At 45.1% G+C, this 12,550-nt stretch overlaps 1 protein-coding gene across 5 annotated transcripts; it reads right to left on the bottom strand.

Moving 5' to 3' along the window:
• Nucleotides 1–2,353: 2,353 nt before the first annotated feature.
• Nucleotides 2,354–12,371, bottom strand: rereb (arginine-glutamic acid dipeptide (RE) repeats b). Of its 5 annotated transcripts, none has more exons than XM_023988008.2 (17): nt 12,258–12,371; nt 10,848–10,896; nt 10,438–10,562; nt 9,837–9,936; nt 9,482–9,580; nt 9,010–9,090; nt 8,658–8,811; nt 8,421–8,501; nt 7,806–7,999; nt 7,482–7,649; nt 7,146–7,259; nt 5,634–6,898; nt 5,209–5,422; nt 3,967–4,687; nt 3,355–3,516; nt 3,012–3,215; nt 2,354–2,842 (listed from the first exon to the last, which is right to left on the bottom strand). In XM_023988008.2, the coding sequence occupies exons 1-16, from the start codon at nt 12,281–12,283 to the stop codon at nt 3,013–3,015; spliced, it is 3,756 nt and encodes a 1,251-aa protein (XP_023843776.1). In that variant the 5' UTR covers nt 12,284–12,371; the 3' UTR covers nt 2,354–2,842; nt 3,012. The 5 variants fall into 5 exon arrangements, with proteins under 5 accessions (XP_023843776.1, XP_023843743.1, XP_023843759.1 ...); XM_023987975.2 differs by having other exon boundaries at nt 2,715–2,842; nt 3,017–3,215; XM_023987991.2 differs by having other exon boundaries at nt 2,715–2,842; nt 3,017–3,215; nt 3,355–3,492.
• Between the last annotated feature and the right edge of the window lie 179 nt (nt 12,372–12,550).

Raw genomic sequence — 12,550 nt, 5'->3', positions numbered from 1 at the left:
ATGTGGTGCCTTCATGTAATAAACAGAGTATTTGGGTCTTGTAAAAAGCATTTGTTTGTGATTAAGTCAGTCAGCATGGTCAGTTCCTACATTTTATCAGAGAATTTGAAAGCTAACCATAGTGCCTATTTTTGACAAATGTGCAAAGCAAAATTACGCAATTTGTATGTAGAAAGTCTATGTGGAGAAATGGATTGTCAAGAGTTACGTGTAAGTCAAAGATGTCAGTCAGCCTGGTAGGTTTGTGTTGATGCTCGGAGAGAGGCTACAGCCTACAGTATATGTCTTTGCTTTGTCATGCATGCAAACGGGAGAAACGTGCTAAATATTCTGTGCTTGCAAAAGGGAGATGTGCAACATTTCATGTGAATGTACATGGTCAACGTACGTATGTTTATTGTACATGGTCAACGTACGTATCGTTTATTGTACATGGTCAACGTACGTATAGTTTATTGTACATGGTCAACGTACGTATCGTTTATTGTACATGGTAACGTACGTATAGTTTATTGTACATGGTCAACGACGTATCGTTTATTGTACATGGTCAACGTACGTATCGTTTATTGTACATGGTCAACGTACGTATCGTTTATTGTACATGGTCAACGTACGTATCGTTTATTGTACATGGTCAACGTACGTATAGTTTATTGTACATGGTCAACGTACGTATCGTTTATTGTACATGGTCAACGTACGTATCGTTTATTGTACATGGTCAACGTACGTATAGTTTATTGTACATGGTCAACGTACGTATAGTTTATTGCACATGGTCAACGTACGTATAGTTTATTGCACATGGTCAACGTACGTATAGTTTATTGTACATGGTCAACGTACGTAGTGTATTATACATGGTCAACGTACGTAGTGTGTATTGTACATGGTCAACGTACGTATAGTGTATTAATACATTTCCATGTCAGAATGTCCTTCCAAAGCGTTACGTTGAGGGAAGAAAAAGAATTGGAGGAAGAGTTTTAAGTATGTCTAAATGAAAGAATTGATACAATTTGATAAAGCGTGGTTGGTTGCTGTGTAATAAAGGATCTCAATGATGGTCAGTCCAAACAAATCATTCAGCTGTTGCAAATTACCATCTCATATATCAATTACATTTCCACTAAGGGCTCTGTTGTGTACACAACATATTATATCACATTGTGCACCTATTAAAGTAACTGAATGTACTTCAGCATGATTCTGCATGATTTTAAATGCCAATATTAACAYGGTCTATGCAAGGCTCCGATTTGTTTTCTCGGAAGTGGAAAGAAAGGCCAAATGGTATCTGCAATATTTGAGAAATTTGAAATGAATATCAAACACTAGCACTTTTCACCTTAGAAAAGTGTATATAATAATATGGTGCTGTGTGTGTGTAAGTTGATGGAATAACTTCAAGAAGCTATTTGTCATTGTTTAGCAATTAAATGTACCACTATGCATCTCTTCCTCTCAGTCTCCACTTCATTTACATATAATTGCACAAGTCTGGATGTAGGGTCACATTACCATACACTCAGTGTGTTGGGATTTGAAATTGCCACAGAGTGTACAGTGATCATACTGAAACAGCACAGCTTCAATGAGGAAGGGTGAGGATTGCYCCCTATTGGCCAAATGCTGTTACCAGAACAATTGCCACAAAAGTTCTATCCTAAGCAACCATACATACAGAAGACATACTTTGAACAAATGTTATCATGTTATTGCAGAATTATTTATTCATATAAATATGCAATGCATACATTTTGTTTTTCCATATTATTATTATTTCACATAAATATTAAAACAGGATTTGTCCATGGTAGGGATGCCAAGGTTATAATGCTTTTTCTGTTTCGTCTAACCAACACAATATTACTATCCGGATCCACTGTTCTAAACACCGTTTTCTGTCAGGGGTGACAATAGTGATACTCCAATTTATAATTTTCTGTGCTAACCCACTTTACTTTATAGCGCTATATATACTGTGTGTATATCTAAATAATTTAACTTTATTGTGCCAGCTTGCAAGTCAAGAATTCACACCTCATATTAATAATAATCATAGTTATTAATATAGAATATTGAACATATATTATTTACAATCTCAAAAATGTACTGTGTGTGTCAGAGCTTAGGTTAAATTGTGAAAACTTATCTTGAAATATATAAAACTTTAGGGTTTAGACAAATATTTAGCAGATATAGAATAAAATTMATCTACTATGCTTTTTAGTTGTCTAAACACAAATGAACAACGCTACTCTTAAGTTCTGATGAAAATCGAAAGGGAAACAGTCATGCAAGGTTATTACAGTCAATCATYCAAACATCTAATATTAAATGTCATTCTGTACAAGGAGATCATTCAGATTGTTTAGAAATTAAAATGATAGTTCACCCCCCCAAATCAGAGTTTGTCAGATGTTTTCATAACTCCCAAAAAGGTGAGCCATATTCYGCACTCGCTATATATTGCATTAGGAGAACTGTAGAAATGACAAAMTCCATATTAAGTGGTAGACAACAAATGGCATGGAATAGAGACTACGCTAATCTTCTATTTTTATAACCAGACCATTATTGAAATATGAAAAAGTCTCACAAACTTGGATGATTTGGGGGTAAACTATCCCTTTAAGTGCTGAGCAGGAAACAAGCATACAGATCCAAAGATTGTTAATTCTCAATTACATTTAGACTTATAGAAAASGATACACTAAGATTAGTTGTCGCATAATGTATGTCAAAAGTACACAGCATTGCTATCTCTATGTATTTTCATGGTGACTCACACCATAAGGTGTCTCAAGATGGCTTGTCACCTTCTTTCTTCAGGCGGCTGCGGAGGAAAACAACAACAATACAATATTAAATGTCAGTGCAATAGCTCATCAATAAACCAAGATCCTACTTTCGTCTAGTGATTTAAGACTTCTCAATAAATGCATAAATGAAAGCGCTGTGGTTCAGCTAAACTGTTGTTGGTTGTTTTTCGAGGTGGTAATCACCTCACCTGTAGTAATCCTCCTGCCCGGGCAGAGGCCCCCCATGTTGTAGGTGGTGGTGTCCATGCAGCCACTGCTGCTCCATGGCCAGCCTCTGCAGCTCTGCCGACTGGGCGTGCATGGCCTGGAGCTGGTGGGCTGCAGACATCTGTGGRATGGGGCCCTGAAGCTCACGGGGGTACCCTGCTCCTGCAACAGCGGCATAGGCTGTTTGGATGTTGATCAAGGGACACAAAACCTCAGAGTGAGTCTCAGTCAACTCACAATAACACAGAAATATAGACTAAATACAGTGAACTGAATGTGTGCGTTCCCATATAAAACAGTGAAGGTTGAGGTTTCTCACCAAACAGTGGGTGTCGCAGCATGTCATGGTCATGGGGCAGGTCGTTGAGCAGAGGGTTGGGGATGGGGCCTCCGGGGAAGGGGAAGCGGGCCAGGCGGGGCCCTGGAGCCAGGGGATCCAGAGGGTGGGGGCCATTACCTGGGTGACAGTAACACACATCATCTAATGAAGCAGGAGAACAAACAATATATCAATTAACACATGTCACACACATCAGTTAACATAGGGCAGGGGGGGATGAGCAATACACGCATACCAACTGACAATTACACTGGTAGGCAGACACAGTAATATTGAGAAGCATCCTCTCTCAACAATAAATAAGACTACCAAACAACATTAAATAAGAATGAATCTTTTTTTAAATGAAGATAGCTACCTTGTAGCAGAGCCTGGTCCTTAAGCTTCACTCACCATAGATGTGGAACAACTATTACCACTTAATTCTGTGCCTTTTTTTAAATTTTTTATTATCGGATTTTATTGTTTTAGAAGACAGAACTAAAACAATAATCGATTTGTGAATATGCAGCACACATATGTACACACATATCCTGAAGATGAAACAAAATCAAGAAAAARARAAGAAAAAAAACATACAAGTGTCCTTACCCTCACCTTGGTTGAGTGGGTCCTGCTGGTGCAGGTGCAGGTGTGAGTGGATGTGGGAGTGCTGGTGGTGATGCGGCGTCACATTCAGCATCTGCAGCCTGGCGGCCGGGTCGTTCGCCACAGACGCCATCCTCTCTGCGTGGAGCCTCTCGGCAGTCAGCCGCTCAGCGTAGCTCAGCTCCGGACGCATCTGGGGCCCGGCCAGGGCCAGCACCTGTCTCTCCCTCTCCAGGTGGTTCTGCATGGCCGGATGGAAGTGGCCAAAGGGGTGGTGGGGCGGCCCAGCGATGTGAGGCAGGGCCAGGGCTCCATGTCGGGCAAAGTGCTCCATGGGGTTGGCTGATGGATGCATGGTCTCCATCTCCGGGGGTTTGACCTCAAAGCCGGGCTTCATCCTCTCGCGGAGCTCCCTCTCTCGGAGGTTGCGGAGCTCCCTCTCTCGCATGCTGGGGTCGGCGGCGTAAAGGCCGGGCATGTGGTAGGCCAGCAGGGGGTCCCCGGGGGACAGGGACACGAAGAAGGGGTGGTTGCGGTTGGTGGGGGACATGACGTGGGGTCGGGCGTACTCACTAAGGGTGCGCAGGGCCGGGGTGTCGGGGCCGATGTAAGGGGGGACGGCCGCCACGCTGGTGGGGGGCTGCTCGAAGGAGGAACGCATGTGGACCTGGCCGATCATCTGGACATCACTCATACGGCTGTCGTGGGACGAGCTGGACGCTCTCTGGAAGAGGGAACATTTAGGTGGTTCAAATTAGCGAGAAAACAATGTATAGAGCCCTACAGGCATCATTAACTGATTACGTTGTTGTACTATGTAATAATATCATTGCTGAGATAGGAGATGGTAAGACATGTCAGTTTCAGAAAGGAAACGATAGGCTCTGCTCCTTCATGTAGCTCAGTGCCAGAGCAGTGAGCACAATATGCTCCATCAAATCCCTTGGAAGAAACACAGAAATCAGACAGGCGGAGGCTGGGGGGAGGATCAGAAAACAGCAAGCATAGCGAGTAACAGCAGCACGGCAGCAAGAGACACCAGCGCATGCGTGCGCCTGACATCGAGGAAGCATGCGTAGAACTGGTCGACTTAAATAGACCGCATGTAAATAAGAGTGCGAATCCAACTTGTGCAATATCCGCTGATGCYACCACACTCGGGTTTCCCTTCTGAATGGGCCACGATTTATTTATGTCAAAGAAAACAAACAAGGAATAGAGGGAAGACCACAGCATATTACTCACAGCATTTTTCTCTTCCTGCCTCTCTCGTTCCCTCTCCCGCTCTCTCTCCCTGTCCTTCTCCCTCTCCCTCTCTCGGGCGTTGTGTTCAGCCTCTCTCTTGGATCTCTCCACAGCCTCCTCTCTCTTCTTGGCCAGCTTGGATGAGGCCAGAGGGGTGAAGAACAGGTCTGTTCTGGAACACGAGTTGTAGCCACGGTYCAGGTGTTTGATAAACCTGAAAAGAAAAACAATGGACGTGTATCAAAACAGCATATTTTGAAATCACACAACATTATGTTTGAGAATGTAGCAAACTCAGATGAACAACATCTGTTATACATCGAGAAACACAACACCACAAGAAGGTCAACAATATGGCCACAATTAAATCTGTAAAGGAGACCTATTCTATAGGACCGCCATGAGCGTTGTCATGCAGTAAKTACCGTGCTGATTGGCTAGCGTGGCTGGCGATGTCGACAACCGAAGGTTCTGGCGAGGGACTTCTGGGTGGAGGGGGCGGRCTCTCWGGCTCACACTCATCCAATGGCTCTTCTTTAATCTGGACATGTGACCCTCCCATGCCAATGGGGTTTCCGGRCGAGGGGCGCAGGGGCATGGAGGAGAAGGMGGGCTGGAGACCAGGGACTGGACCCATGGTAGAGGGAGCAGAGGCAGAGGGGACAGGGTGCAAGGCCGAGGGGCCAGAGGAGGGCAGGGTGGAGTGGGAGTGACTGCCTCTGCCAGGGAGGTTCTGCAGCTGAGTGAGCACRGGAGGCTGGGGTGGGAGTCCCTGCTGCATGGGCAGGGACTGGGGCATGAGCTGGAGGGGGGGTGGAGGGGCACCGGGAGGGTGCTGGTTGGGCAGGGAGTTGAGGGGCTTCAGTGCTGGCGGTGGGGGCAGGTTGGATGGCATCTGGGGGAAAGGGGGAGCAGAGGAGAGGTGCGGTGGCTGCTGCTTGTGCGATGGTGGGATGGGTGTGGTTGGGGGTGGTTTGATTTGGGGACCAGATGTAAGGGGGATCGCCTGGGAGAAAGGAGGTTCCCTGGCTATGTGAGGAGGGGGTCGCTGGGAGCGGGGGCCCTGGGTGGGAGCACCATGGAGGGGCAGGGTGGGAGGAAGAGATCCAGGTGGAGGAAGAGGACCCTGGAACACAGGAGATGGAGGATGAAGGGCCTGTCCCAGTGGTGGAGGGAGGGGTGATGGGCCAGAGATGGGGTGAGAGGAGGGGGGTGGGGGTTGGCTGTGTGGTGGGCCTGACTCATAGCCAGCTGACTGACCAGCCTGAGCAGGCTGGGGGGGCTCTGGGGAGGGGGGTGCCTGGGCCTGTACCTGGCCAGGCTCTGCAGAGGGAGAGGTGCCCTGGGGGGGCAGGAATGTGGTCGAGACTGCAGCCTGCGCTGGAGGAACAGTCGGTGCGGTCTGTGTTACAGCCAGGGCAGCAGCTGCAGGGGCACTGATGGTCTCTGCTGCCRCCTGGTGGGCACCCTGGGGCTGCTGGGCAGAGGAGTCGGAGTCACTCTCGTTGCCCTCGTTGCCCTGGTGAGGGCTGGGGATGCTGGGGGAGGAGGAGCGGTTGTCCTGGTCGATGTCTTTGGTGTCGCTGCTGCCGTCGTCCTGGGCACTGCGGCTGTCTGAGCAGCACTCCTCCTCCACCTCTCCCCCCTCTGCCTCTCCATCGCCCTCTGACCGGCACTCCACCTGTTCACCCTGAGAGGAATGACACACGGTTAGAATTGTTGATGAGGGGAGTTCTCATCATGTTAATGTTACACGAAAAGAGGCACTGGATAGTTCCAGGCACACCCAACAATGTAGCTCAGCGCAGGAAGATAAGACATTAACTGAAGAATAATGAGAAAACAAAAGCGTTTCTGAGAGCTGGTTTTGTACATTTTGCTTTTCACTGATCTTGATCCTGTTCGCTGTCATTGCCTCGCTACCGTCTTAGTCTCACCTGCTGTGTTTTCGTTCTTTTAGTTGCTGTTCTCTCAGGCTCCTCTGGGTCCTGGGCTGCACTCTCCCTGGAACGTTTAGTACTCTTTGGTAGGGGCACCTCTTCCTTGATCTTCTGTTGGATGGAAGGAATAGAATTCGGTTATTCAATTCAGTTCTACGATGTACGTACAATACAGTCAAAAGTCTTCGGACGAAGAGGAAGCTCTGGTCTGAATAGCAGATATACAACTAGACATTTGTTAAGAGATGAAGTGTACTTTCAATTCACAAATGCGCCATTACATTGAATACAAATCTATATCCCTGACTTAAAAATTTAAAAAAGAACATGTACCTTGCCAGGCTTCTTTGTGGAGTCAGTCTTGTCTGAGCAGGAGCTTCTGGATGTGTTGGAGGTGGAGCTAGCTCCACTGGGTGCAGGAGACGGATGGCTACTGGACTGCTGGTCTTCACTGGTAGGAGAGCCGGTCCGCCTCTTGTGGCCACTTCTTAGTGAAGACAACTGGAGAGAGATACAACTTGGAGTAAGTACTGAAAGAGAGAATGATTATAACAACAATAGACAAAGATCTGGACGGTACTGACTGAGACAAATGAGTGAGGGTGGCAGGGGAGGTATCCACTAGATGGGGCTAAGATGGGAGGTTCTCAACCTTACCGGTGCTCTGCTGCGTCGCGTCCTCATGCCGTGCTTCCCGTTGCCCTCCTCTTCCTCTTTGACAGGTTTGAACATGAAGGGAGGGTCAGCAGGTTTGGGGCCGGGCGGCAGGCGGCCATGTTTGTTGTAGAAGGTCCGACAGGTGGTACACAAGAGGATGTTATCTCTGCCGCCGTGCTGCCAGTCCTTAGAGGCTGAAATTAAGGCCCAGTGCAGTCAAAAAAAGGAATTTCCTGTGTGTGTGTGTATGTATGTATGTATGTATGTATGTATGTATGTATGTATGTATATATATATATATATATTTCCACACTATGAGGTTGGAATAATACTGTGAAATTGTGGAAATGATGATAATGCCCTTTTAGTATACATTTTTGCCTGTTTTTGTGGGATGGAGTTAAATTTAATCAACGGTATTGATCCCGAAAGGAGAAATTGGATTTGGCAGTTACATAGTACACAGACACACAATGCATCAGAACCCATTGACCTGAGCACTGGTGGCTGGTGGAGCAAGTACGATACATGACATCAATGCAAGCTAATAGAATCAATTGGGGAATAACATTGTTGTGTTCTCTGAAGATAAATGGAGAGTTCAGCTGTACTCACTGGTAGTAGCACAGTGTCCACAGGTGCCCTGCTCGCTGTCTTCACTGTCCAGATCGTCCTCACTGGCCGAACTCACGTCCACTGCAGGAGAGAGAAGAGATCAGATTAAAGACTWTACCCACTCCTATTCATTCCGATCTTACTGTGTTATCTACAGTTACTGGACTAGAAGATAGACTAACGGCCTGCCATAAAATCAGCTAAATCTTAGGGGAATTGATCATCCCCGGCACTCACATGATTGGGCCTGGGAGGGGGTATTCACAGTGGCAAGGGCAGCGCGAGTCTTGGCCTTGCGTGAGGATGGCTGTCTACGGTGCTGACGGTAGGGCCGGGTGCCTGCAGCCTCGGGCGTCTTTTTCCAGTGGTAGTAGAATGTGATCAACTCACCCTGCCAACAACACAACACGCGTGATTTTGAGGAGGGGCACAGATGGCAGATTCCAATGAAGATACTGACTGCATCGCAAACAGTTAGGTCTGTTGATTGTGTGTATAGTTATGTCCAGTTATATCTGTCCGTTATGTCTAGCCAGACATGAGAGGCAGTATAATAGTAAAATATACTACACCAGGTGTTTTCATTTACCGTTTTCTTGTTGGGCAGCAGCTCTTTGCGAATCCTGAAGAAATGTTTACCGTACTGTCTCAAACCTTTGATAAACCGCTTCTGTTGATAGTAAAAAGATTGTCGTGGAAGCAAAACAAAGTCAACATAGTTCCCAAACATTTGTCTTGTGCAATATACCATGCAGTGTAAATGTGTTTCGTAATGTTGCACTGTTGTCTATGTTACACWATGGCCATAATTCATATTGAACATGCATAGCATTGTTGCTTGGAGTAACCCGATGCAACCACAGAGCAGCCCTAACAGCACATAGAGCCATATTCTGTCTTGAAATTTGAGCGCTTAACTCAAATATCTGCGCTGACATCAAGGAATGATTTATGCAAAAGCCTGAGCTGCAACGCTCATCTCAACTCTGAATCGGGTCCATAGTGTCTAAAGTTAAACATTGTCTTTGCACCTGAAGTAAGCATGGTGCACGCTGCCTTACCACGTCATCTTCTGACCAACATTTCTCAATAAGTTTGGGCACAGGTTTCTTCACTAGGCGCTGCAGAGCTTTAGCCGCGTCATAGCGGCTGGCGTGTAACTGTAGAGGGAGACAAAGGAACACAGAGCTCCTGAGAAGGGTTACAGATCTTATTCGTAGCAATATATTGTTCACACAATTGTACACTGGATATTTTTTCAATCCATTTTTTTTCTCTACCATTTTTTCCGGAAAAACAACAAATTACATTTAAAAASAAAAAGGAGAAAAAATGAATTAAAACAGGTGAAAATTAAATGATCTTATTGTTCCATTTCATATTCCCATTTAGATGCAGCAAAGTTATCCTGCTGACCATGTTTAAAGCGTTGAGTGTGGTATCGTCACGAGAGGCCGCCAAACAACCATCCTCTGTGGATCCTCCATCACACATTCCTGCAAACGCTGCCATGCTCCTTCAATCAGGAAGAGGCAGGGAATATAAATAAATTAGGAGGGCTGTGCAGTCAGTCAGGATGACAAGCATGAAAAGCATTGTACACTACAGACCCCTACAGAAGTGTTTTTAAATGACATTATCTTTAACAATAATGACCTGACAGGCTAGCTCGAAGAACTCTGATAGGACAAGTCTTTAGACTAAATGRCAACTAAAAACCASCAGCAGTCACACTTTCTTGATATGCTCACTAATCTGAAATGACCATAGTAATGCACTTCGCTCTCACCACCAGTGTTATGCAACGCTGACAGACACCAAGGTATTGAATGCATCCCATCAGTCTTTAAATCCGTCAGGAATCGTATGCACCATTCATCACACAAGAGATACAGTATGAGTGTAGCCTGGTCCCAGACCCATTTGTGCTGTATAGCCAACAACAACAAGAGTTGGATATACAGCACAAACAGATYTGGGACCAGGCTAAATTGAGTGCTGCTGAGTTGACACTAACCTGGCAGCTCTGAGGTACATGAGGAGGTCACAATCATTGACCCCTGGCATCCACACCAACTCTTCATTCTCTGTCTGAGTCTGCACACCAAACACAGGGCGTGGTTGCAGCTCAGGGAGCTTGGCCTGCATACACACAAATAATACAGACAGGTACAATGTTAGTCTCACCGTCACAGACAGTTTATTACAATGATATGACTTTTGCACCATGTCATTCACAAATACGGGCAAATATATGACAGCTTATGACCGTGAGATAGTTTATGATGACACACTGTATGAATCAAGTAGCTCACAGATTTTGCAACAGAGATTGTCAAAGACATAGCGGTACTGCTAAGGTCTCGTATGGGCAATACAGACTAGACAGAGTGACATCCTGCCTACAGGGGGTTGTTGGACTATTACCTGATGACTTGATCCCACTCTGATCTCCCCCTGCGTGCTGTTCAGGCTCCTGGAAATAGGGATAATTCAGTTATAACATAAGTTACATATAGCATTACATTGTTGTATTATTACGTTATTATAGATTTCATTACATTAACTAGCCTTTAGTGTATAATATTTGCAACTGATATGAACAGAAAGGAACCATGATAAATATTTTTGGGACAATGCAATGCAAGAAACACAAGTCATTTTATTTGTTGTTGCATCAAGTCAACTTGACACAATTTCATCAACTGTATTATTAATCAAGTAAACACTGTAAGGCCGGTAGGTAGCCCAGCAGCTAAGGAGTTGTCACATTAGCTGGTTGCTGGTTTGAATCCCGGGCCGGGCACTGGAAATAAAGGGCGGATTTGATCTGGCAACTGGAGAGCTGCTGGGTTCACAGTTTAACAATCCCCTATGGTTGGGCCCTTAACCCCACAACATGCTCTTCATCCAGGGGTGCTACACTGCAGCTTGATCCCATGCTCTTGTCAACTCAATCAAATTTCTGTTGTCTGCTGTAACATATGGATAAAGTTATTGGATTTTAAATGTTTATTGCTATACAATTCATGTTCTGTTCTAAAACAGAAAGAGAACTAGGTCTACTGCTAGATACCTCCCTTTTTATGACATACTAATGCATGTGTTGTTTATATGCAACCGTGATTATGCATATTTAACACAAATCACAAGGCAAATAGGCTATATGAGTGGTGGCAATATTTTAATCCCTAATCTAAATATCAGAATATTACTGTTTTAAAATTGCATTACAATTGGGCAGTGCTTTCCTTTAATCCCGCCCATCCATCAGTAAGAGCCAATCTGAGTGCGGCTATTACGTTCCCGCCTCCAAGCATTACATAAACGAGACTCGTCTCGAGGCCCTTGCAAACATAATCACACATTGACATCTTTTTACAAATTGTCAACAAGCATTTATTGCTTTCGAGCGTATAACGCATATTTTAGATTTAAAATAATCAACATCATGTCGTCAACGCGTCTATTTACGTGGCACGACAAGTCTCGCAAAATGGAGTATTGATATAACCTAGCTACATACTCTTTTCCAATGTGTAGCTAGCTAGCCATCTTTACAGGGAGCAGAAAATCGACAGAAACCACAGCAACTCTGTCTCAGTTGATTTGACACATACCGGTATGACACTAAAGTCCAAAATTCACTAACGTTAGCTAATGTAATGATTTTTTCTCCGTACGGTAGCTAGCTTGTTAGCTTTACATAGATTAGGCTAACAACTCCATCGCGACAATTGCAATTCCCAAGTATGTCATAAAAATKACAATGTAAACATTACAATACAAGATGTTCGCGTCCAAAAACATATACATTTAACGAGGCAACTCGAATACCTTCTCGGACTGAACAAGTCGTCCATGTCGGAGGCTTGTGTCGTTTTTATGTTGACACTGCCAGCGTAGTGGTCGATACAAACTATGCAATTCCTCTATTTCATAGCTACTACTCAAAATGGAGGCTACGAGGAGTCGATTTTTTTCCTACCACTAAGCTGTGCAATGACCTCAGCCCCCACACGCAGCCTTCAAAGTTCCTTTCTCTGTAGACATAACTGAGCATGTGCCGCGGTCCCTAATAGGATCATCCACTTGATGTCCAAAGAGCCGTACCCCTTTCGAGCAACGAC

The sequence above is a fragment of the Salvelinus sp. IW2-2015 genome, linkage group LG1 (genome assembly GCF_002910315.2).
Source record: "Salvelinus sp. IW2-2015 linkage group LG1, ASM291031v2, whole genome shotgun sequence".
In the NCBI taxonomy this organism is placed as follows: Eukaryota; Metazoa; Chordata; class Actinopteri; order Salmoniformes; family Salmonidae; genus Salvelinus; species Salvelinus sp. IW2-2015.
This window is presented reverse-complemented; position numbering and strand designations above follow the sequence as displayed.